Below are 27,660 nucleotides of genomic sequence, written 5' to 3' on the forward strand. Positions count from 1 at the left end.
AATATGAATTTTTGAAAAACACCTTGTTTTTTAGGGGTATTTTTGAGTAGTTTTTGATTTTTAGCTTTTTTTTTGGAGCGTTCAAAAAATCTCAAATTTATAGGACATGTAGGTTTGGCCTTATGCATACATGTGCAAAAAATTGGAATCGTTTAGTGAGTTTTGACTAAATAACGGGAGAAACAAGTTTTTTAAAAAAAACTCGTTTTTTGACCGTTTTTAACCGATTTTCATCGTTTTTTCTTTTTATCTTTTTTTTCTTTAATGAATCCAGGAATAAATTATATGGAGTAATGATAGACAATGACTAGGACTTTATGTGTGCGAAGTTTCAATCATTTTCGTAAACACAATTTTGAGATAACGGTAAAATAAAATTTTAGAATTCAACAGGTTATGACTTTTGACCAAGAGCAGATAGAAATTTTATTTAACTTTTATGAGCATACTAATACAATTACCTTTCATTTGGTATATCAAACATAACGATAGACTTACTACAAGCTACACAATGTTAAATCAAGAAACTTGAAACAAAAAAATTGATTCCATAGCCTGAGAACATAAAAATAAATGTTTTTTTTTTCCTTTTTTAATCAAATTTGATCGAGTTCAAAAAATTCTAGCTCTTTTTGTAGATGTCTTATAGACCTGATCGATATATTATTTTGAGCTAAGACAATAAGCTTTCAGATGGTACCTATAAAATTTTTTATAGGTTGTTAGGGAAAAAATTGGAATTAATGACGTGAGAAGATAAAAACTCATGTTTTATTTGCTTTTTTTGATGAAAATGATTGTTTTCAATAAATTATTTTTATACTTTTTGCGCATTGTAAAAATTTAAAAATGGTTTTATTCTTAAGAAGAAATACTTGGCTTTTGAATTGCATAATTTTTTTTGGAAGCTCTTAATATAAAAAAAACTAATATAATGAGAAAATAAAAAAGGTACTTTTTTTTTAGCTTTTTCTTGTAAATTATGATTGTTTGAAATAAATAAACGCTTCAATTGACTCATTTTAAACAAAAGCACACAACCTGTTTTCTGACGACGTTATCACGTAAAATCATCGTCCGTAAACCGGCTTTACAGACAACCTCTTTTTATCAAAAAATTGATGTGATGGTTGCCGTATTGTTTTATTTCTTCACGTTTAAAATAAAGTAAATTAAATGAAATAATTTTTCTTTTAATCTTCAATCAACTGAAGTTCAGTTTAGAAAAATAGTTTAGTGCAAGAACTCGCAAGAACTCACATCTAAACTAATATTTTTCGAGAACACCATGAAGCGTTACCTTTATATTTATTTGAGTGGAGTAAACTCCACCTATTTTTTTGGAAACTGCAAAGAGAAAAAAGTGTCACCTTAATTTAAAGTGACAGTCATATTAGCAAAAAAAACCATGCAGAAATCCGTTAAATTAAGGTCCGCTTAATTCTATGTGGTCTGTTTTCTTCGTGCATTAAATTTAACTGAGTTTAAGTGGAATCACCTTATTTTAAGCGGATATCACCTTAATTTAAAGTGGTGAATCATAATGAGTTACAATATAAATAGCACGATACAGTAAAATGTTAAACAGAGCGTTCATTGAACCCGACAATTTTAAATAAGTTCAAAGTTTTCATAAATATGTTTTCTAATTTTTCCCACAAAATTCCAAATTCGCTTGAAAGAACCTGGTATTTTAGTTAAATGTACCGATTTATATACTTTTAAAAGCTGTTTGTTTGTCTTGTAATTAAAAAATGTTATTTGAAAAATTAACGAACCGATCAAATTACATGCTTAAAAGAAAAAAAAAAGTTCAAAATGGGTCTAAGAATTTATGATCCAAAAAATGTCTGAACAAAGAAGCTTCTATAAGTCTTATAGTCTTCTGATCTATAAATCTATCACCTTTTACCTGTTCATGCATGAATTTTGTTGTTGTTTGTGTGTAAATAGACAACTCACCTTTCTAAAACCTTTGGATCCACTCTACCATCAAAGCCATTCTTGCGACTAAAAGATCCAGTTCCGTATGGTCCCTCTGTGGTGGTACTGCTTGTCGTTGTCATCATTGTCGTTGTTGTTGTTGTTGGCGGTGGCAGTGTTACAAATTCTGGTTCAGCCCTTGGCAACCAATCGTTGCTGTTCAAGTCGTTTTCATTTATGTTTTCCACGTCACGCATTATATCATCTTTTCCGACTGCTGATGCCACCACCGTCCTAGGATGACCATGTCCGTTGTTGCTGCTATACGTTCTAACATTGTTGGTGTTGTATCGCGATTGCCAACTTGGATTAGATGGCGATAGTGAAGCGCCACCACTGCCACCACCGCTACGTCTGCCTTCAAAGTTCCTTCCCGTCCGATGGCTATTCCTGCGGTGATGTTGCTGCTGCTGTCTGCTATCATCATAACTCAATCGTCTCAACCTCAATGGCCGGCCACCAGTTGAGCCGCCAACACCGCCATCTATTGTCCGTGAACTATCACCGGTATCTAGTTTGTTTGTAGCTGTTAGCTTCGTCGTCTTTGCCGTTGTCGACGTCGTCGTGGCGTTCCTACTGTGCAACGCTGATTGTGATTTGCGATTATGAAGACTTTGCTGTGGCTGTGGCTGGTTCTGCTTCTGCTGTGGCAACTGATAATGATTGTTGCTCCCTCGAGATCGTGTTGAAGCTGGTGGAGCATCTGATCGTGCGTCAAGGTGACTTGTCGATGCAATCACGATGCATATCGATAGTGTGACTATTGCTAATAATTTATTCATATTCTTAAAGGTAGATTTTGTTGTTCTTGCGAGTTGATGATGATAATGTTATTTTAGTTTATTTTTTGAATAAAAAATTATGATTTTAAGTTGGTTTTGTTGTACTCTGATCACGCACGGTTCAGCATCATAAAGGCGGCTGCGATGGGATGGTCTCAGACTTGTAACTTCTTGTGTACTTCAATAATTGACCATGTACGAACTGAAAGAAAAATAAAAGCAACAACAACGATATAAAAGTCAAATTAATATTTATTTTTCTTTTTATTAAAATTTTGTAGGACGTTCCTTGCTTTTGGATCGACCTTCGAGCTCAACGAGGGCAGTCTGCCACAAATCAAAAATATATATTTCGACACAAAAAGGTTGATGTAGCTTATAAAGTGTATATATGCTTGAAGCATGGAACAAAAAGATCAACGGCGGTGAGTGCAATGGCAACTTGAAATGATCTTCTTCTTGAAAACCAAGAAAGTTTACTAAAAGGAAGGTTTTATTGGGTTGGGGCTTTTGTTATGCTTTGTCGTGTTTTGTTTTTATTAAATTCTCTTGAATCTTCCAGGAATTATAAATCGGGTTTTCTTTTAATTTTTTTTTTTTTTATTTTTTTCAAAGTCGGTTGCAGAAAACGTTAACTTAATGATTTATAAGAATCGGTTTTAGATGAGTGCAAATTTTTTTAACTTGACCTTGGTAATAAATTATGTTATTCCGTTGGGTTGGGCTGTGACGACGGCTTCATATATTTTGTCTTGTATTTAGTTTATTATTGAGGTCGTTTAAATGGTATTTAAGGTTGAATTATACAAAAAATTTAAATTTTAACATTTCTGAAACAAAGGTCTTACAATTTTGAAAACAAAGAAAAGTTATTGCCGAAAAAATGTTTGGAGATAAAAGTAAGTTAAATATGTGCCATAAATTTTGCCCTAAATATCTTTGTTAGTCATTACCTTACGACCTTTTTTTATTTGAATTCTCGTGGAAATATCTTGGAATTTTTTTTTTCATTTTCTTTTCAAAATGACTGTTGTGTCCAGTCAAATTATATTTAGGCTCATATAAAAGTGGACAGTTCCGGTGTATTTAATTTTCATGATGTTTTTGGGGTGCTGAACACGAATCTGAGTTTGTCAAGTAAAATTTTTCACGGCAACTGTGAGAAACTACCAAAAAGGACAAGAAATACATTTTTTGAGTTTTTGGAAAACTAAGCAATTTTCAACAAAAAAAAAAAATTGTTAAATACAAGAAGAAAAGACAATTAGTAGCAAGTGATGTCGTATAACTGAAACCAAAAAGTTTCTTCGAGATCGGGTTGCTGAATAATTATTTTTGTTTGTTTTTGCTTTAGGTAATAAAATTACAATTTTTTTTTCAGATTTTTGAAAAAAAAAAAAATCAAAATTCCGAACAAAATGTATTTTAAAAAATTTCATGGTTTTTTACGATTTCTGTCAAAATTAGACGTCCTATCGAAAAAAGTCAAATTCAAAAGTTGTAGGTAGTATAAATGTCTACAACTTTTACTCAATCAATTTTTTTCTATAACCTCAAAAATATTAAGAAAAAAAAAGGCAAAAATACGATTTTTTGATTTTTTATTTTTATCTTTTACAAAAATAGTTGGAGTTTATCAAAACTTGGTTAAAAATTACTTTGTTATGTTTTTTATCTATTAAAAATGTTTTTTGAGCAAAAAGTTAATTTTTGGATTTTTGACGAATTTAATTTGAAAAAAATAGCCTATTTTTCAATTAAAAAAGTTACTGAAAAAATTGTAGATTTTTGAAAAGTTTGGAATGCAATTACACAGAGAAAAATATGACCCGCTAAAAACTAACAGATTGCCATATTGTTTTACCGTCCATACATTTCATAAGGAAATCTTATTAAAATCAACGATTAATAAGGTTTTTTTAAGGAGATTTCTTATTATTTTTATAGAGAAAATCTTATTAAAATTTGACTGAAAAGTTGATTTTTTTTGCAACTTAGCACTAGAACAAAAATCGCGATCAATATTTTCATGGCAGGTTGGTTCAGGTGGTAAGGTGGGCGACTAATGATTTGAAGTCTCCAGTTCGATTCCCAGCCTGGTCATCGTTTTTTTTATTTTTTTGTAGATTTTAAAACAATAAGGAAAACCCGATTGTTTTAATAAGGTTTCCTTCTTGGATGAAAACCATAGAGAAATCTTATTGTTTTTGTTCTATTTTATGTGGTCTATTTTTCTCTGTGTATTTAGCTTAAAATCGTTTTTTAAAGATTGTGTGGAAAAACTATACTTTTGTTTTAGAAAATATTGAGAAAAATTGAAAAAAACAGAAAAACGATTTTTAAGATTGATTTTTCCGTAAATGACAGTAATATTTTTTGAAAGCGATCATAGGACAAATTATGCCAAAAATGAACCAGTAACTCGCTGTGTCCGTGAAGTTAATCGTATTTCTTGTGTTTTTGATTTTGACTTTCATAGTAATCGTTCTACCCTTAAATGTTATCTACAACGTCATTTTATAATTAATTTTTGAAATAAGCAAAATACTATGTACATACCCATTATATTTATTTTTATTTATGTAAGTTATTTTCAAGTAGTCTGTAAGATATTTTTGTATGATTGATGAACAAATAAATAAATACTAAATACTAAATAATTTTCCATAGAAACCAAATTATACTTTTCTAATGGTCATTGACCTTTTTAATTTGAATCAAGTACTAGAATAGCTCTAACGTGCAAAGTTTTTGAGATATTGAATTTTGAACGTCCCAAACATTTATTTTTCTGATTTTTGGCATGGTAATATGTCAAAAACGTGATGTGACTTCTGACTTCAGATTCAAGCTCAACGCACAAAAAACCATTAGAAAAATATACTTTGATTTCTATAAAAAAAAAACTTTTTGACCAGTGAAATCGAACAAGACATTCGATTTTTTCTGTCCCGTTCGATTTCACTAGTCAAAAAGTTTTTTTTTTTTTATAGTTTTCTTTTGAAAACTTTTTATTTTTCCTTCATTATGTATAAAATTTCTATTGAGTAAATTCCTAATCCAAACAATCAGTAAATAGTGAAAAAAAAAAAATAGAATGCTGTCACAATTAAGTCAGTGAGTGGTTATGTTCTTTTACAAATATTTGGCGTATGTGTATTTTTTTTATGATCTTTTTTGTAGGTTGCTTATTCTCTATGAAACATTCAGCCCTAAAGAGGGACCATAACCGGGAAACAGGATTTAGTTTCCGGGCCTTGTTTGTTGTTCAAACTACATATGTTAGGATATTAATTCGATAACAAATTTGTAGTTTATTACTTTTGAATGAACTAATTTCGGCCAAACATTCGCAGATTTGTAGTTTTTTTTTTATAATAATTGTGATGTGGGAATTGAGCATAAAACACGATCACCCACTACTTATCTTCTTATTCAAAACAATTTAAATAAAATACAAATACAATTTTGGCACCATCTTCGGATTAATATGCTAACACCTCTAAGCTTCTTGTTTTAATAAAACATATTAACTGGATTATAAGTAGCTGACAGCATTATTATTTTGTTTCCTAACAAATGCATTTACACAACAAAAACTACTACCCTTTGCAATGCGTAGGCTGTCACTCTGAACAACAAGACCTTTCCGGCACGCATTGGCTTCCGACACGAAATCCATTGATTAGGCCCCTATACACACTGTGACATGTTATCTTCAAAAACGTGGGTGGAAATAGTCTTGAAATATATATGTCCAACTTTAGCTTCTTTTAAGATCCCAATAATGTGTTAATTTTGTATTGAATTAAATTCCAATTCCATATCTTGTCACGATAATGTATTGTGTGTGGATGGGAAATTATAATCTTAACCGAAAGCAATAAATCCAATCGACCAGGTATTTTTTTAAAAAATATGTGTAATTGGGAAGAATATATATAAAATTGGTTATTTTGAATGGTCTCATTGTAATTTATATTGATGCTCTGCTGACATTTTAGTAATTGATTTCCCTTTTTTTTTTCAAATAAATCAAACAAATAAAATTGAGACTTACATAAGTTAATGAAAACATTAGTTTTGTTCAGAAAAGAGGCATTTCAGTGGCAATTGAAAGAAGACGTGATCTCCAATTGTTGAACTCGACCCCCATTTTTATTGTAAATGTAGACTCAGCATTAGAGAGATGAAGATGGTGAACAATAATAATATTTATGAAGCAATTGAAACGGAATGATGTCACAGAGTGTCATTAATTTGTATTGCAGACAATTAGATTTTTTTTATATAGGTTTATTTTTTCCAAGAAAAATATGGCGGGAAAATTGACTGTCATCGAAATGTGATTCATGTTATCGATAGTTTTTGTAATCATGATCATGATCAAGATCAGCAAAAATTCATCACATGTGTGATGTTTGCGGAAAGTTTCCTTTCTAAATATTTTTTTTTGATCTTGGGAAATTCTGTAGAAAAAAATGGAAAATTTTATATATAAACGGATGGCGCTAAGACATTCAATAGATTTTAAATGAATAATGGATTCATTGATCATAAATAATGAAAAAATACATCTCTGGCAAATATTTACAGTTATTTATGGCCCGATGACTTGGATTTTTTTCTTCTTACAGAATTAATATGTTTTTTTTTTTTTGTAATTCCTAGCTATGGGAAATTATTTTATTAACAAGAAGCTAAACGTTTGTCAAGTAAATATTTCATCGGGCGGTGTGGTGGTGTGGGGATCGAACAACAATCCAGATGGATATATTCTGGTATTTATTGATATAATCTTTAAATACACATCTGGCCGATGCGGTCGGTGTGTGTATTGTATAAACGATGTGATGGGGGCCTTATGAATAATTCATATATGTTTTTACAATGAAAACACACTCGCGATCGGTCGCGGGGCGTGATTTTAATAAATGTACAATGTACATTTCACACCATTTCTGTGGACAGAAAAGAAGAATGATATTTCATGGGATTAACACCTTTTTTGGAAGGAAAGTAGATCATAGTCTTTAAGTGCAACATATGCAGTATGTAACTGGCTAACTTAGGTATTCTTAAATGACAGCAACGCATACAATGATTGATAGAAAAGAAAGTTGATATTTCCCATTGATTGTTTTTGTTGTTGTTGTTTTTTTTTCGAGAGTGCTAATGTGTAACTTGATGATGATTATAATAAAAAAAAAAATAATACTGATCGTGAGAGAGGATTTTACATTAGTGATCAGTTTTTTTTTTGAAAATTATAGCAGCTTTGTGCAGTGGCTCAGCAGTGGTAGTAGTTTCAAAGAATAGTGAAAGTTTAAATATTCATGGGGGATATTGTTGGATATTGTGTTTGGGAAAAATTAAAATTTAAAATCTTCCATAAACATCTCATCGAGTAAAAAATCACATATATGGAAAATGTGGAAATAGAATTTAAGAGAACAAAATCTGACAGATTATTTCAGACAACTAGACATGTGTGTTTTTCATATAAACATTGAGTAAGAAAAACTCATTTGCATATACAAGATGAATTGCGATGTACTGATCCTAATGACTAGATATTAACGGATCACAGTTTAATGCATTTCGGTGCCTAAAAAATTATTAATGCAATGATTAGTCGAAATTTGAAGGCAGCAAGTTGGAACGTTAAAAAAGTAATGAACCAGTAGAGAGGGGTATGAGAAAAGAAGAGAAGGATATAGAACATCTTGTGTATTTTTTTAAATGTTAAAACAAAAGCATATAAAAAATATTACGGAAAATAGCAAGAAGATAAAAACAGAATTGTGTATGAGACAAAATCATGGAGGTTGGAATTATTAAAAAATCAACTTTGTTTTATGATAAAAATTGAATGCTCAAATGTTCGCTTTAGATATAAATTTGTCAGTAGTTCATGAATGTATATTTTTCAATTTACCGAAAAACTTCAAAATAAGTACTATAGAAAAACGTTCCTCGAAATGGTGGTAATCTAATTCAAACGACTTTAGAAATCTAGAAATAGTATCAATGTGAATGAAGTAGATATCAATTTATTAAGATATCAGGTCCTAAATAAATCAAATATAACTTTATTTCTTGGTTTAGAGACCAATTTCTACAAAAAAAATGCTATTTATGTATGTCCGTAATACTTAGGCCATAACTGATTTTTTTCTTTTTTGATAAAAGTGTATATAACAGCTATACTTAGATAGGATACTGATTAGTGATTAAAAATACAACCAAAATGCAAAATTATATGTGCAAGACCACATTGTTTATTCAGATTCTAAGAGCGTTCCCGGAAAAAACGTTTTGACCTTAATTTATTTTTATTTTTTATGTTACAAAGTAAAACGAAATTTTTTTTGCGATTTTTGATCATAATATCTCAAAAAAAAAAAACAAATTTGAATTTCAATTTTTGAGTTATGGACATGTCCGGGAACGCTTTTTTTGAGTAACCTATATTAAATGAAATAAAAAAGAAATGGAAACCGGAAACTTTAAAAAAGGAAAACCAGTTTGAAAAAAATTGGTCTAAATACCTTACGATTTCTTCGGTGACCAATTGATGGAAATTTACCATCTATATGATAATGCGTAATACGCAAATTTGCTATAGCCAAGCTAAGCTAAGGGATAAGATGGCCGTTTGCGAAAGATAAGACAAATTTCAGACGGTTACCCGAGTAAAAATGGAACCGCACAGAAAGCCAATTTGCATTCTCGGAAAATACGATTTTTGTTTTGACATACAACATTCTGGCTTTTTTTTCGGAAAAAAGTGCAAACTTACTGGGTATCTTTCCAGAATTCCTGACGTTCGTTATGGCAAAAAAAGTTCATTTAATTTTCAGAAAAGAAATAAAGCCTAAAAAAACGCAATATCCCAGAAAAAAATCTTGTTTTTTTCTTGTTTTTATGAGGAAAAAAAATATATATAAATTCTGCCGTTTTTTTTTTTTTTTAATTCTGACGTATATTCTGGTGTAATGCATCGAAATGAGGAATGAAATTTTTTGTTACTGACTTTTCCTAACCAAAAGATAAGCATTCGTATTTCAAGGATTAAATGTTCCTGCTTTTCTCTTCTCAAAATTTAGTCCCGAAAGACCTTCACAAGATTATGAAGTATGTGGTATGCAAAGGCTGAATCCGCTAGTTACCAGGTATAAGATCTTGTAAAATCTATGAAAAACTCAATGGCAAAATCAAGAAATTATTAAAGGGAAGTCAAGTTTTTTTTTTAGAAATCAGTAAAAAAAAAAACGGGGAAACAAATCTATATTTTAATTAAAAAAACACTCAAAATCTTTTTGTGTATAACGCTATCACTGTCGACCTCACGATTGTTAGTTTGAGAGAAAAAAAAGTAGAGAAATTAGAGCCAGTTCTAAGGAAAATATTTTGTCCCAGATTGAAATGACAAAAGTCGTGCTTCTTGTATTTCGTTTATACTTTGTAAGATATTGCGGAGGCACCTTTAACCAACCTATCATTAAGTGGTCGTGGGGAAAAAGAAATTACGCCCGTCATAAACACTCGCAGCTTTCAATTGAATATAAACATAACCGCTAGTTCTCCTATCAAAAATCATTTAATCCAAATCCCCACTTGTGAACACGATGTCTTAATTCATTTCAAACATTAGGATTAACGATTATAAATTGATAACTGCATTTCAATTAACAGAAAAGGCGGCTGCGTCTGCGCATTTAAATCGCTCTTCGGTCTACGTACTTCTACACATTCAACAGCAGCGTCAACATTATTATATTGATCACTGAACGCGGTTCATATGTTGATCAATAGGCAACATAAAATATAGTTAATTAAACCCAACTGTTGCGCAAATGAAAATGTCAAATTGCACACACAAATGTCCTATACCTCTACTTCAAACCTAAAACTCTTTGATTATATCACCAAACAGCAAATCACAAAATAGCAAAAAAAAAAAACACAACAGAAATAAGTACTTATAGTGTGCCTATAGGAGTAATTATCACATCATTTTAATCGAAAGTAATCAATGGATGTCGAAATCAATTTAAAAATCTCAATTGAATTGAATTGCAGCTTGCTTGGCAGCTAGCAGCAGCAGAGTTAGATTAGGGTCTATGACTTTGTATATAAATTGCATATAAAACTGCAATTGCAGTCAATTGATCTTGTGATAAATTAAAATAAAAACTTTAAAACAATAATTGCATGCAAAAAAAAATTCTTAAAATAGAAAGTTAAACATAAGGTTAAGGCGCACTCAAGTGCATTAAGTTGTGCAGTTAACACACTACACAGCGCACTCTGTCAATAGTTCACGCTTTGGCTTAAAAAAAATCGTGCCGGAATCTATCAGATTTGTTTATTTAATTACATAGTTATCTTAGTTCAAATGACAAGTGTGGACACTGGACATGCTTCAACATTAGAATATACACCGTACATGGGCCCCATTCAAAGTCACTTTGTGTTAAGGAATAAAACAAAAAAAATAAAGCGCTGAATGCGCAATTTTTTTTTGTTAGTTTCTAACAAAACGTCAAGAACGACAGCAGTTCAACATGGCGCTGCATTAACGATCGATGCATTGGATTCGTTCACAATGAGCAATTTGAAATGTCGAAACTCGAAATCGAAAATAACAACGGCCGGTGTTGATCGTTCAACTAATTAAAGGCGTTCTTTGTTTGTTTATTTTTGGTTTTTTTCGTATAAAAAATTTACTTAACTTAAAAGAGAATAATTAACAAACAAATGGGAAAGAAAAAAAAAAACTAACAACATGGATGCATTTAATTTTGTTGGTTAATTTATGGTTTTCGAATGTTTACGACCACAGTTATTGTCGATTGCGGTTGTGCAATTAGTTGCAGCAGAGCGCCCCCTGTGGGTTGAAAATTATTAAATAGGTACTCACATTCGAATGATGAATGACTAATGTTCGTTTGGAGCGATGGGATTTTTTTCCAGCTGCAGTTTATTTTTTGTGTTTATAAAGTTTTTTTTTTTTTTTCAATTTCCAATTTGGTTGTTTTGCAATCGATTAAAAGGATAAATAATTGTTTTCCGGGAGAAAGAGTCATTTGTTTCGATGATGTTAATAGGTTGAGAAAGGAAATTTTAATGGCTAGCATTTTTTTCTTACTAGGCGAAAGAGAATTTATGGTAGGTACTTAATGCTTTGCTTTTTTTTGGGTATGATGCTCCTAAGCATTATATAAGAGGATGGTAAGTATAAAATGAAGAAGGTAAATTGTGAATGGTGAATCATAATATACATTGAGTACCATTTAGTTATCTAAAGATCAGATAGTTTTTAATTAAAGAAACAGAAGCAGTTTTTTTTATACTTTTCATTTTTTCTATTTAAAACAAAATTCCAAGCCATAAACTATGTATATTATAAACAAAAGTTTATTTTTCAAACTTTGGAAAAAACAAACCCCCTCTGTTCTAATTTTTTTGTGAGAATATTATACCTACTTAATTTGATTATCAGTTTACATGTGGGAACTCAGGAACTAGGGAATACCAAAATGTACATCAATTTTATTTTGTTTATTGCAGCTTTTTTGTTTTTTGTTTTTTTTTTTTTTGCAAAGTAGCCGGTTTTATTTATAGATAAGTGTTTATTTTTGTGAATTTGATTCTCACTAACAGCAAATTAAAACAAGACAGAAATAAAAAGATAAGCAACTATTGCAAATCTTGTATTCTATTGAGGTTGGTTGAAATTCGAAATTGTGTGTAGGTATTTTATAATTTAAAATGAAAGTATTTGAATCAGCTGGCACAATCGTTATAATGAATATATGAATGATGAAATTATCTCTCAATCTCAATTATATTAAAATTTAGTAAGGAAAAATCTAAAATTCACCCTTCAAAGGCAAAATAATATCTAGAGTAAATGTGAGTTCCAAAAAAAGTATGCGATTGGTTTTCTATTATTAAGATGCATAAGCAAAACAAAAAAACAAAATCGTTAAAGCCTCAAAAACAAAAAAATAAAGTTAGTAACTCATATTGTAATAATTGTTTATCAACACTCAAAACCAAATTTTCAAAAAAATCCAAAATACGTAACGTATTCGAAAATTTGATTTTTCAAAAAAATAATTAATTTTTTTAAAAAGCTAAAAACAAAATTTTTGGAAACTTTGATTTCGATTTGTATTCAGGCAATATAAATACTTTTGCATAAACAAAAATTCGTTAAAATTGAACCACACTTAGAAACGAAAAAAACAGAATTAAATAGGTTAATTATATGGGTAGGTACTATTTATTAAAAACAAAAATTTGCAATGGATGAAATATTTTTTCTTCAAAGTCTTTTCTTTAAAGCTTGAATTTTTTACTTTGAATTGTTGGTAAAAACATAAAAATGCATAAGATAGTATTAGCGCTATCTGTTTTAATTTCAGTCTTTTTGTCCTTACATACTACATTTATGTTGATTGGATGTTTATAAAGTGAACGAATTTTTAAGTTCTTAGCCTTAGTGTAGTTATTTGGGAGACAGTCTAAAATAAAAAAAAAAAACTGTTCTATGGACGGTGCCGTTAATAGCGATTTAAAAAAAAAGTTTTTTTCATTATTGTTAAGAAACTAAAATTTAAATTTTTAATCAAAATCGTAGGAGCCGTTTTTGAATAATAATTTTTTTAACTGATTATGTACCTACTCGTTTACCACAATACAAAAAAATAATTCCAAAATTTTGGCCTATCACAAGTATTAGCATATAAGAAGATTCTGTGTTTTTGCATTATTTTTTATAACCATCTTTAAATAGAAGTTTAAAAAAAATACATAATCAAAAAACAGCTCAGAATTCTTTGATTTTTTATTTCAAACAATTGCATAAATCTATAAGGTTTTTGTACTTCACTTTTAAAAAGAAATTATTAAATGAACTCGAATTTTTTTTTTAAGACGAGAACAAGCTCCCGATTTTTCAAAAATTAATATCTTTGAGGTTTAGGTGACTTAATTTATTTTTTACATTTGATTTGTAAAAATATATACAATATAAAATGCTCCATAAAATATCTAGAACAATGCATATTAAGAAATTGAAATGTCAAAAATAAATCCAAATCCATAAATATTGGATTTATGATTGGATTTAAGTAGTGAATAACTACTTAAATCCAATCTTAAATCCAATTTTTTAAATCCAACCTCATTAAATCCAAATAAAAAACTGCTTACTGGAGGTCTGTTTAACTTTATAAATCCAGATGTAAAATTCATTTTCAGTGTTTTAAGTTGCTTTGTCAATTTGAGAAGGAAAAAAAAGATAAATGCAAACTATACCTACAAAATTCATTGAATAATCACATAATTTTTGTTAGTGAAAATATGAACAAAAAATTAAATCCTTGGATTTAAGAAATTCGGATTTTGAGCGATTGGATTTAAAATTAACATTAATCCAAACTAAATCCAGAGTGAATAATATGGTTACTACCATATTATTCACTACGGTTTATGCAGTTATGAATATTAAATTTTAAAAAAATTGTTAAAAAAAAAATATTTTAAAAATAAAAGCTGTTCGCCGCGGTTCTATCATATAATTTTTCTTAGAAACTTCTCTAATGTAGTTGAAGTTCAAAATCATTTAAGATATTGCTTGAGTTATACCTATAAAGAATAATCATTTATATAAATTAGATAGGTATTAAAAATTTTTAATTATTAAATAAAAAAAAAATATTTCAGAAATTTTATTTGCAAGCCCCGTGTATTTTTTTAAGTTCACGATCAACATTTTTTGACTTAATTGGGTTTTATAAAAAACCATCAACCATTCTTCAATATATAAACATTTACAAAAAAAAAACTTTAAGTTGACAAATTTGAAAGCTTTGTTAATGAAGAATATTGCATTCAATTAATTAAGATTTTTGTCATGTTTTTGCATGATCAGATTAAAAGAGTTTTTATGAGTTATGTGTTCTCTTGACCGAAACCTTTTTTATTATTTCGGCGATGTCATCCAAAAAGATTAGGATAAGTATTTTATTGTTTTGTTTGACTTTTGACTGAAGAATATAAATTAAAATGATTCTGAAGTTGTTTGCCATCATCTTTATAGATAAATTTGCATACACAAATATTTTTCAAAAAAGAAAAACATGAATCACATTTCTCATGATTCCAGACCAAGAAAATAAAAAAAAAGACATCGCCAATAAGCCATGTGGTTTGACTTCTAATTCGAATTCAATTAATAAACTTCCTCTCCAGATATTTAAGTGGACAAAGTTTTAATTGAATGTAATAGATAATAACATGAAATTTAACAATATTTTATCAATTTTAAGTCTTACAGTATTTTGTTAATTAAATTTTAATAATTTTAAATACAAATTAAAAGTTTTCGAAAGTTGTCTGTTAGTGGAAAAATTAATAAACGTATACAAAATACACATCACAATTTTCAGATTTTATTTAATGTTTAAAAAACTAGTGATCTTGTTTTTCAATGATCTTATAATTGATCTCAAAATCAAGGACTTTCAAAAAATATTTATTTAAACAGATTCATCTGCATTAAAGTAGAAAAAAAGATAAATACTAGTAAAAACACTTGTTTTCTTTCAAAAACATTCAATCCAAATAATATAATTTATATTGCACCAAAAAAAGCCTTTTGCACTTATAACTATATAGCTTCCTTATCTGATTAACAACTATACTTTCAACATTTAAACCAAATATTTCTTCTCCATTCTCCTTACATGGATCATTCCCACTCAAGTTATTCTTTCAATAAAAAAAATATAAACGCCTCCAGGAAAGATAACCATTTTTTGCTCATAGAATAAATCCTTTTTCACTCTCATTCTTTTCAGACAAAAAAAAAAAAAAAAAAACTACACAAAAATTAAATGTACACTCAACTATAATCACATCATAAATAAAATCTCGCCTATCGAAAGCCCAAACCAAAAAAGCCCCTTGTGCACTCACAATCTCAAGGCAAAGTCTTTATTCTCGACGACGAGCTATAGCCTATAGAAGATCGCAATAATCCATTCATAACCTCAAGACACCTTCCTTGCATATTGCATCGTGCGTGTCTGTCTATCTGTCTAGCCGACTGACTGGGAAGACTACGATACGCCTGCACAAGGTGATCTTGCCATAATGCTTATATTGCTTAAGCTCCAAGAGATACCCATCCCAACCCGCCGAGATGCTGGCTTCCACAATATAAAACCATAAACGATCGGTGGGTGGAGAATGGATAACTCGCGCCGTAATCAATTTTATCAAAATAAACAAAAACGTTCACCAAAAAAGTGCGGTGATCAGTTTTTTTTTTTTTAAGTTGCACGATGCGTGTGATCGTGCCTCCAGTTTGTTTACAATGTTCTGCATTGTAAGACAAGCAGACAAATTATATGCATCAACATAACTCACATCAATTCAATTAAACTGCAATTCCTGGGATAATTGATTGCGCTCCTCGATTAATCCACAAAATATATAAGAAAGATCGTTTTTTTTTTGTTTTGTTTGTTAATTCCTTTTGCGATCGCGATCGTTTGATTAATTTACTTGACCCACTCTCTAAGATCGAAACAATTTTTCGTATATATTTCCTGATCGTTTTCAAAAAGGCTTAAAACTTTTTTAAGAATATTTCAAAATACACATTGGATGAAATATTGTATCTTATAATTTTTTTTCAAAAAAAAGATCGTTCTAGGTCTTGAGATATTTAAAGAAAAAAATGCGCTCACACCGACGACAACCGCTTGCACGCTTTGTCCCGAATCAACTGAATCCGATTGACTGAAACTGAAAGTCAATTAGCTAACAGAAAACAGAACTGCAGCAATCCAACAGTTCGTTCAATGGCTTTGTGAATGATTGTTGAGATGCGGGGGCGGGGGATATCGGTGTTGTCGACGACGACGACAACAACACGCATCTTATAGATACTTTCAGTCATATAGTGAGTGTCTTTTTGGTGCAACAAGATCAGAGACAAAGTGATCACCATGCTTGCGCCTCTTGGTGGAGGCCTTGTTGCCTTGTTGGTTTGTTTTGACCGGTTTTTATATGTCTTCTGCCTGTGGAACAGGTTGGATTGCATTCATCGAACTCTTTTTTCTCTCAGCATCTTCGGGCCCATATATAAAGAGAGAATCTCTACCCATGAGATTCGAAGATCACTTTAGTTGAGTTATTTTAATAAAATTTTTAAGTATTTTTCAAATTCACTCAAAGTTTGATGAAGAAAACTTTTTAATACAAAGTTTGAGCAGAAATGCTGAAATGATATGATGTTCGGTCTCAAACAGTGTTGTGGATAAATATTTTAAGAAAATTTTTGTTTCAAAAATTATAAACAAAATTGAAAAAATTATTAAATAAATTGGAAAAGGAGGAGAAACTTGTTGCTTTTGGTGATTATATAAGTACCCTATAGTTGGCCAACAAGTAGATACTTAGGCAAGAGTCCTTATTATTTTGAAGAATTTTTTTCATTTTTTGTTTGGATGAATATAAAAAATACAAACAGCACTATACAATCATTTAAGAAAGAACTCATGTTTAAGGAACAAAATGAGTCTTGGAAGAATTTTGTCTGATTCATTTTTTTTTGTAGATATATTAACTGCTTTTTGTCATTTCATGATTTATTGGCTACTGATTCGGTCTATTAATTTTTCAACTTATGTAGACATGGGTTTGTTGTCCCTTTGCTTTTATGAGTTTATAAAAATGTACAACAAAAAGATAACAAAGGATCTGATGAACAATGGACTATCATAGGCGTGTTTTTTTGGCTCAGCTATCCGTATTTGCAGTGGGAGCTTCCATGTATCACAAATACAACAACCAGCTGCGGATAAAACTTAAACTTAAATCTGGCTGCGGATAAGAAATTGACATTTTTTCTAGTATCGATACTTGATCGGAGAAAATTTCGGATAATCGGATAACTCAAATAGTTTCGAAGGCTATGTTCGCAGAGTGCAACGCACTTTAAAACACAAAACATTATTTCTACATTTCATTTATATGCATTAGGGTGGACCAAAAAAAATCATATTTTCATTATTTTGATTTGCTCTACCGATAACTTGTTTTCTCGACACAAAATAATGCTACCCTAATTTTTTCAGAATTGTTCGATGATGTTTAGGGGTTGCGCACACCCCTTTATTAAAAAAAAATAAGCTCTTTTAGTTTTTAATTTTTTTAAAGCTTAAATAATTTTTTTATCGAAAAGTTGTTTGAGTAAAAAGTATCAATAGATCTTATTATCTCAATTTTTCTTTTTTCAAAAAAAATATTTTTGACTGATTCCCAGGCGTTAGAAGTCGAAATTACTGATACATGCTGGGAAAAAAGCCTTAAAACTATGTTTTACTGTTTTTTTTATAACGGTTAAAATTATTTTTATCGTATTCCGCATCAAATTTACTATAAAAACCGTGCTTTTATATTGCTCAATTCTTCTTAGATTGATAAAAGAAAAATAATAATTAAAAAAGATCGTACCAACCCAAGTGAATGAAAAATGGGGGACTTTACTATATCTTGGGCGCCGAGATTTGATAACAGTATTTTATAGAGGAGTTAAATACGATCATTTTTTATTATGGGAGGGGTGGTCTATCTGGCTCCGTTTAGGCGGGAATGGCAATTTTCTAAAAAATGACCTTAAACAATAAAAAAAATATTAAAATACAATGGCAACACTTACAGTTATGAATGATAGCTTTTTCAAAAGCTAGAGCTGTACACTTTATTCTAATTTTGAAGTAAAGTTTTTTCAATCAATTGTTTTTGAAATAATCGATTAAAAAGTAAAAAATTGGGAACAAAAAAGTTTAAAAAACACATTAAATACTGTTTTTGTCAAGATTGTGGATTACAATACAAAAAATGGCTGATAAAATAAAGTGCCACAACTGATTCCTTATCAAATACTGAAGTCCATATGTTTTAATGCTTTCTAGTTTTTGAGAAAATTGAAAAATAAAAAAAATTCTTTTTTATCAGACCTACTCGACCTACTCCATATTTTTTAATGATGTTGTTATTGATGCAGCGCCTTATAATATTGAATATCGGATATGTTTTTTGATGGTGGCAAAAATATCAAAAACAGCCATAAAAATTATAATCTGAAAACTACTCAAAAATAATCTTGAATAAAATTCGGTTTTTTTTTTGTTTTTGTTTTATTATCTGACAGCTAGACAGCTGCGGATGGGCAACTGCGGATACGTTTTTTTGGGAAATCGAATTTGGCTGCAGATAGCGATGGCAAAAAAAAAACGCCTATTTACATTGTTGTTTAAATGATGTTAAAAATTAATTTAATTTCAAATGATTACAAAAAATACAAGCACAATATTATTAATAAAAATGTCTTTTGATATTTTTTTCTTCTTTACCAAGCTGAACGATGAGCGCTTATTCCACCAAGAGTTTGAATAAGTGGAGAACCATGAGCACTAGCTAAAATTGGTGAAGAATGCAGCCCACCTACAGCTAATGGACCTGTATAAGATCTTTGAACAGCATATGAGTTGGCTGTTACTCCGCTTGGTCCATAAATTCCTTGAGATATCAATGGAGAAGAATAGATTTGCTGCGCCAAAGGTACAGAAATATATTGCTGTTGAGCAGGGATGTAACTTCTTACAGCTGGTCGTAAAATTACGGAATCGGGATGTACAATGGAAGTGCTATATGATGAGATAACAGGAACTGCAATATTTCTTGAAACAATTGAATTAGTATGAGAACCATGTCCATATTGTCCTGAAATAATTGTTGAAGCCGGTGCCAGTGAAGTTCCATGATGGATGTTGCTACCAAAGGTCAACTGTGTGCAGGCCAGAATGGCAGTAAAAAGTGCAACCTTAAGAGGATAAATAAAATATTGTAAGAATGGGTATATTGTTTAATTATTTGAAAGATGTCCTTACAAAACTGAACATCGTAAATAGTTTGTTGTGTTAACTTAAAGAAAAGTTGAGGTTTTCAATGGTTTCAGCTAATGAGTGTCTGCTTTTATACAAAATTATATCTTTCGGGTGTTTGCGAGTGATTGGTGATTGTTTAGTTAACATTCATTCATAATTTATCTTTTATTTTTTACTAGGCGAATTTAACTATTGCAAAATAAAATAAATTTATTATTTGCACCTACAAATAAATTAATGTGTATCTGATATAATGCTAATTAATTTTTTTAATGGTGTACCTACTTACCCAAGTCATAAATTAGACATGGTTTAGTTAAATGATTATTTGATGGAGCTTAACTTGAAACATAAGTAATTGATACTGTTTTATTTTTGCTTTCCTTTTTTTTACTGTAATATAATTTAGGACCGTAAAATTAGACTGTAAAGAGTTTGTATTGAAATTGAAAGTGGTGGTCAAGAAATTGTAACTTTTTCTCTATAATGTTTTGTTCACAAATTATTTCAGGTATATGGTTCATCGATGATATAAATAATTAGCATTTTATCAGATTAACATTAATTCATGAGAAGCAAATTAATTTTATTGTTCTAGAAAATTATTTGCACAGAGATTTGATTTTCAGTTAAACAGTCACCAATTACTTCAACACTCCCTAATGTTAAATTCAAAGATATAATTTTGTATAAAAGCAGGCACTTTATAGCTTAAATCATTGAATACTCCAGATTTACTTGCAGTCAACACAACAATAAACCAAAATGTTCAAATTTGTAAGGACTTCTTTCCACAAAATAAACAAACATTTTAATAATATATTTATTTTTTTTAAGGTTGCACTTTTTACTACCATTCTCGCCTGCATTCAGTTGACTTTTGGCAGCAACATTCATGGTGGATCACTTGCATCAGCTCCAACAATTATCTCAGGACAATATGGATATGGACCAGGACCTCTTGCTAACTCAATCGTTTCAAGAAACCTCGCAGTTCCTATAATTTCTTCTTATAGCACATCTATTGTTCATCCCAATTCTGCAGTTTTGCGTCCAACTATTAGAAGCTACATTCCAGCTCATCAACAATATGTCTCAGCTCCATTGACGCAACAAATTCATGCTTCTCCATTGATATCTCAAGGAATTTATGGACCAAACGCGAACTCTTATGCTGTTCAAAGATCTTATACGGGTTCATTAGCTGCATCTGGTTATTCTGCTCCTAGAATCTTTTCTAGTCCAGTTTTGGCTAGCGCTCCTGGTTCCTCTCTTGTTCATGGTCTTGACGGAATAAGTGCCCATAGTTCAGCTTGGTAAAGAAATTTTAGTTATTTTCTGTTCTTATTGTGTATTTCATTTATGTATAAATAAAAAATTACTTTTGTATTTACATAATTAATTCAATAATTGTGGTTTTTGACGTTTTGACGTCTAATAAATCGATGAAACCGTTCAACCTGAAATTTTTAGCAGTGCGGCTAAAATTTCAATTAAAAATAAACTATTGGAGATACAAAACTATAACTTATTTAAAAGAAAATAACCTAATGGATTTTTAAAAATTTCGTCATTTAATAGGGTAAATAGGGGTTAAACCAATTTGCAAAAAAAAAGTGACAATTTTTTAAACGCGACGTTGTTGAAAATTGAATTTTTTTAATCGATAGATAAATTTATTGTCCGGTTGACGATGGTATTGAACAAATTTTACAAAATTTCAAAACTAATTTATAAACGGTTTTTTTTTTTTTTAATTAAAACATGAGGTAGACCTTTGACAAAATAGTGATTATAGGTAGAGTTATTTTTTTTTGTCAATTTGAAAAATGCCATTCAAAAGATAATAAAAAAAAATAGGAGTCTGTTACAAATTTTTTTTTAGTCCCTGCGTTTTGAAACATGAATTTTTGAAAAACAATTAAAGTTTTTAACTACCTCTACCATACCAACTATACCATATCGAATACAATTCTGTATGCTTCGGAATACAATTCGTATGCTTTTAAAATGATAAGCAAAAGCCTTTTACCAAGGATCGGATTGATCCCAATCAAAAGGCTCTTAGTCAAAAAATTAAAAATTTATTTGAACCAAGTTGGTGATTCTTTCAAAGTCGTTACTACCTATAACTTCTAAAGGTTTAAATTTGAAAAAAAAAAACAAATCATGTTCCAATATCTCAAGAAATTTTATAATCGACCTTAAAATTTCAAAACTACATGCGTCAAGTTTTCATATGCAAATTAATAAAACCAATACCCTCAACTCAACAACTTCACTTTACATCTTTTCTGATGTTATCCCATAAACTATTACATTACCCACATAATCAACATGTTTTGTAAAGGTTAAGAACTACTAATGTTTTACCGAAAACAACTTCAATTTCAATCTCCAAACAAAAAATAGCATTCCATACAAATTGAGTAATCCATTGCCAAGAGCATATAGCTGCAACCACTCAATAATGGCCCCCATCAACAATTTACAAATGGGTATTTCTATTGTCTAAATCGCTTTAGAAGAATCACCTCACACCATTTCAATGACCCTTAGGAGGCATCCTCTCCTATAAAGTATTTCCCTCCATAAGGTTTATATTTATATAGAAAGAAACTTTGACAGCAATGCCAACTTAAATCTACAATTTACCTTATAGCTAGCAGCAGCCGTAGCTTCAAAAAAGGTGTCTTACCTTATCCTCTTATATGCTCAAACAAAACGAAACTGGTTTCCGTTTTGTGTAAAAAGAATCTATACCCAGCTCTTGACTTCTGAGTAAAAGGGACAGTGCAGCATTTCGCGGAAGATGAATTTTCCGCAGCTAGGAACCGGGTCTATCTCTCTATTTATCTGCAAAACAAATGCATACAACAAATAATGTTGACTTTGTTCGATGATCATATTGTGGAAGTGGTGTGTGCTCCTTTGGTCGGCACAACATCGCTGTGGCTTCATCATCACCGTGTATATATGCCATCAACAGTCTCACAATCTATAACACAGCAGCAGCAGAAGTTCCAGCACCTAAAGTATGGTCCGACCGACGTAACTCGGTGTACCTTTCTCCCCATCCCCATCTTTCTAGATCTTTGTCTTTGGCGGATTTAGTGAGTTTTCCATGCAGAGGCACGTACGCGACGCGACGCAACTTGGACTTAACTCGTTCATATCTGTCCACTTGTTGTACGCGGTCAAGTCAGGTCGTGGTTTTATTTGCTTCTATCATCCTGGCGAAGTGGTTTATCCTTTATATGGCACCTACTTCAGGTGCAGCTTGCCGTCCGTCGAGTCTTCGTAGGTTGATTCAGCTTGCGCGCCTGGTCTAAGGTATTTGCTTATGCGTATGCACACTAGAGTGGGCCGAAAAACACTTTTTTTCGAATTTCAAATCGTAATAGCGCGGAAAAGTTGCGAATGGTGATGACTAATAAGGGTTTAAAAAATAATCAAAATCAGTTCATATCTTCCGGTCGCGCATCGGCTCTGAAGTATGAAAAAATTTTTAAAAAATGGTATTTTTACAAAAAAAAATTTACCACCCTAACATATTATTTTTTGAACATTATAGCTTTAAAAAACTCTCATGTGAGCTAAATATTAAGCAGAAAAAAAAATTGGCTCAAATTGATTAAGGACTTCGGTGGCACATGTGTTTCAAATTTTGTCAAAAATGGCAAAAATCATATTTTTGCGATATTTTTTTTCCTTTTTATAAACTATTTTTAAAATTATTATTTTTACCAAATAAGAATTAAAAATGAAGTTGACACAATCAGTGAAAGCCGTGAAGTCGCTGAATATATAAAAATCTTTCGGTCAATTACGCTTTGGCTATTTATTAATCTCTTTGCCGCACAGTGGTGCCTTTGGTGCTTTTTTGGCTTCAAAAATCATTTTCACGGCCATTTCTTGATGAAAAGTCATGAAATTTAGAACACTGAAATATATAAGTATAAGATATACGAAAAAGCTACCAACTTTTTTTTTACTCAAAATGGTGGTCCCAAAATGGCGATCAGAATAAGCATTTATAGAATCTTCTTTTGCGAAACTGTTTATAAGCTAAAAATTTAGCTAATTGATGAAAAACAGATGTTCGACTTTTGAATTAGGTACAACTGTTCATATTTAATGAAAAAAAATTCAAACATTGTTGAAACAAAGTTCAAAAAGAGTCAAAATAGTAAACCGCACTTTCGACCTTTTTTTTGTGCTGTTTTTTGTTTCCTTTTGAAGTTAGCACAGTTTTTTTATCTTTTCATTTTTTTTCTTTCTTAATATCTACTTTTAAACATAGTTGGGAATTATATAAAGCCAAAATAGTCAATTTTTTATGAAAATAAAGAAGGAAGATATCAAAAATTGAGCTTTATAAACAAAAAATCAAAAAATAGCACAAAAAAAAGGTCGAAAGTGCGGTTTACTATTTTGACTCTTTTTGAACTTTGTTTCAACAATGTTTGAATTTTTTTTCATTAAATATGAACAGTTGTACCTAATTCAAAAGTCGAACATCTGTTTTTCATCAATTAGCTAAATTTTTAGCTTATAAACAGTTTCGCAAAAGAAGATTCTATAAATGCTTATTCTGATCGCCATTTTGGGACCACCATTTTGAGTAAAAAAAAAGTTGGTAGCTTTTTCGTATATCTTATACTTATATATTTCAGTGTTCTAAATTTCATGACTTTTCATCAAGAAATGGCCGTGAAAATGATTTTTGAAGCCAAAAAAGCACCAAAGGCACCACTGTGCGGCAAAGAGAATAATAAATAGCCAAAGCGTACTTGACCGAAAGATTTTTATATATTCAGCGACTTCACGGCTTTCACTGATTGTGTCAACTTCATTTTTAATTCTTATTTGGTAAAAATAATAATTTTAAAAATAGTTTATAAAAAGGAAAAAAAATATCGCAAAAATATGATTTTTGCCATTTTTGACAAATTTTGAAACACATGTGCCACCGAAGTCCTTAATCAATTTGAGCCAATTTTTTTTTCTGCTTAATATTTAGCTCACATGAGAGTTTTTTAAAGCTATAATGTTCAAAAAATAATATGTTAGGGTGGTAAATTTTTTTTTGTAAAAATACCATTTTTTAAAAATTTTTTCATACTTCAGAGCCGATGCGCGACCGGAAGATATGAACTGATTTTGATTATTTTTTAAACCCTTATTAGTCATCACCATTCGCAACTTTTCCGCGCTATTACGATTTGAAATTCGAAAAAAAGTGTTTTTCGGCCCACTCTAATGCACACAGGTCTTTAGACTTTCAAAGTGTTTTCCTTCTCTCTTGATGACGGTTTGAGAGTTTCGGAAAAACGCGAAGGTTCAAGTTGTTCGGTCGACAAGTTCACTCTAAACGTGGGCTGAACTCACGGTGATAAAATATATGATGAACTAGCTTGCCGAGAGCAATATCTGGGAGAGAAGTCGAAGAAGTTTGTCATTGTCTCTATACAAGATGTAGGGTTGGTTGTGTGGTGGTAGGTGGTGTGGCGAGATAGACAAGATAGACAGTTGGATAGATACTTGCGGGCTGAAAGTAATTATTTAGAATGCACTTGAATGGCGAGAGGCATAGATATAAATCTCGGTGTGATGTTGGGGTAAGTACGGTGTGAGTGATTGCAATTGCATTTGCCCTTGAAATAGATTCCAAGAAGAGGTTCGTTTCTGATATGAGCTCTGGTGTTTGGAGATAATAAGATTTACACAGTGGTAGGTAAGAGAAAACATCAGAATATGATTATTCTTAGTCTTTGCTAGTCTTCGTGTCAAATTGGTATCTTCGTTAGGTTTTATAGAAAGACTTTTTGATGTTCAGGGCAGGGTTACTGAACTGTACAAGGGAATGAGTTACGTAATTATTTTTTTAAATTTCCTAGACTCTTTACACTATCCATTAGCAACTTTTTAGTGCTTGTAAAAAAATTTTAAATGGTAATTTGTAAATTGTAAATTGTAAATTGTAAATTATAAATTATAAATTGTAAATTGTAAATTGTAAATTATAAATTGTAAATTGTAAATTGTAAATTGTAAATTGTAAATTGTAAATTGTAAATTGTAAATTGTAAATTGTAAATTGTAAATTGTAAATTGTAAATTGTAAATTGTAAATTGTAAATTGTAAATTGTAAATTGTAAATTGTAAATTGTAAATTGTAAATTGTAAATTGTAAATTGTAAATTATAAATTGTAAATTGTAAATTGTAAATTGTAAATTGTAAATTGTAAATTGTAAATTGTAAATTGTAAATTGTAAATTGTAAATTGTAAATTGTAAATTGTAAATTGTAAATTGTAAATTGTAAATTGTAAATTGTAAATTGTAAATTGTAAATTGTAAATTGTAAATTGTAAATTGTAAATTGTAAATTGTGAATTGTAAATTGTAAATTGTAAATTGTAAATTGTAAATTGTAAATTGTAAATTATAAATTGTAAATTGTAAATTGTAAATTGTAAATTGTAAATTGTAAATTGTAAATTGTAAATTGTAAATTGTAAATTGTAAATTGTAAATTGTAAATTGTAAATTGTAAATTGTAAATTGTAAATTGTAAATTGTAAATTGTAAATTGTAAATTGTAAATTGTAAATTGTAAATTGTAAATTGTAAATTGTAAATTGTAAATTGTAAATTGTAAATTGTAAATTGTAAATTGTAAATTGTAAATTGTAAATTGTAAATTGTAAATTGTAAATTGTAAATTGTAAATTGTAAATTGTAAATTGTAAATTGTAAATTGTAAATTGTAAATTGTAAATTGTAAATTGTAAATTGTAAATTGTAAATTATAAATTGTAAATTGTAAATTGTAAATTGTAAATTGTAAATTGTAAATTGTAAATTGTAAATTGTAAATTGTAAATTGTAAATTGTAAATTGTAAATTGTAAATTGTAAATTGTAAATTGTAAATTGTAAATTGTAAATTGTAAATTGTAAATTGTAAATTGTAAATTGTAAATTGTAAATTGTAAATTGTAAATTGTAAATTGTAAATTGTAAATTGTAAATTGTAAATTGTAAATTGTAAATTGTAAATTGTAAATTGTAAATTGTAAATTGTAAATTGTAAATTGTAAATTGTAAATTGTAAATTGTAAATTGTAAATTGTAAATTGTAAATTGTAAATTGTAAATTGTAAATTGTAAATTGTAAATTGTAAATTGTAAATTGTAAATTATAAATTGTAAATTGTAAATTGTAAATTGTAAATTGTAAATTGTAAATTGTAAATTGTAAATTGTAAATTGTAAATTGTAAATTGTAAATTGTAAATTGTAAATTGTAAATTGTAGTTTGTAAATTTCAAGAGACAGTATCTGAAAAATGTAAGAACCAAACCGCTTCCTAATCGAGCGTCAAAAAACGCAATTGTTAATGTTCTATGTTTCTCAATCAAAGAATTTCATGCCTTGTGATTAACATCTAGACTCAACTTCTTACAAAAGAAGATGTTCCAGTTATCCAGTCATTTAAAACAAAATTAAAAGCCCAAATGAATTCAACAAAAATTTATAGGTATGTCCTCATTCCAAACATACCGAACATTGAAATTCCAAAAAACTTCATTTATGTGAATGTCAATAACTTCCACATATTATCAGATAAGATTAACCTGTTGACCATGTAAAGTCACTCACAGCCGCAACCTTCTCTCTCTCTCACTCGGGCATCGATAAAATCGATTGCACCATAAAATTCCATTTGAGAAGTTCAACGATCTTCAGAGTTCCACATCAGGTAGTAGATACTTAATTCCTGTCAAATGTTTACAAATGATTCACCCAGAACAACATACCGTTGTTTTCTTAATGGTAATGGCTGGCATGGCCTGTGCGCCTGCACAACGATGAAACGCAAACCCAGAACGTTAATCACCCGAAAGGAAGT

The 27,660-nt window shown here is 29.8% G+C and overlaps 2 protein-coding genes across 2 annotated transcripts in view; one reads left to right on the forward strand and one right to left on the reverse strand.

The window, feature by feature from the left end:
• Positions 1-16,589, reverse strand: part of LOC129912579 (uncharacterized) — a 46,103-nt gene extending 29,514 nt beyond the window's left edge. Inside the window, exons 1-2 of the mRNA XM_055990888.1 lie at positions 16,212-16,589; positions 1,963-2,967 (exon numbers count right to left, since the gene is read on the reverse strand). Coding sequence (XP_055846863.1) covers positions 1,963-2,765 — 803 coding nt within the window. The 5' untranslated portion in view covers positions 2,766-2,967; positions 16,212-16,589. The remainder of the gene's footprint in view (positions 1-1,962; positions 2,968-16,211) is intronic.
• Positions 16,590-20,383: 3,794 nt separating this feature from the next.
• LOC129909355 (uncharacterized) lies at positions 20,384-21,061 on the forward strand. Its single transcript, XM_055986441.1, has 2 exons — positions 20,384-20,518; positions 20,579-21,061. Exons 1-2 carry the CDS (start codon positions 20,507-20,509, stop codon positions 21,059-21,061), a joined length of 495 nt encoding a protein of 164 aa, XP_055842416.1. The 5' UTR covers positions 20,384-20,506.
• The last annotated feature ends 6,599 nt before the right edge of the window (positions 21,062-27,660 follow it).

The sequence above is a fragment of the Episyrphus balteatus genome, chromosome 2 (genome assembly GCF_945859705.1).
Source record: "Episyrphus balteatus chromosome 2, idEpiBalt1.1, whole genome shotgun sequence".
Taxonomy (NCBI): domain Eukaryota; kingdom Metazoa; phylum Arthropoda; class Insecta; order Diptera; family Syrphidae; genus Episyrphus; species Episyrphus balteatus.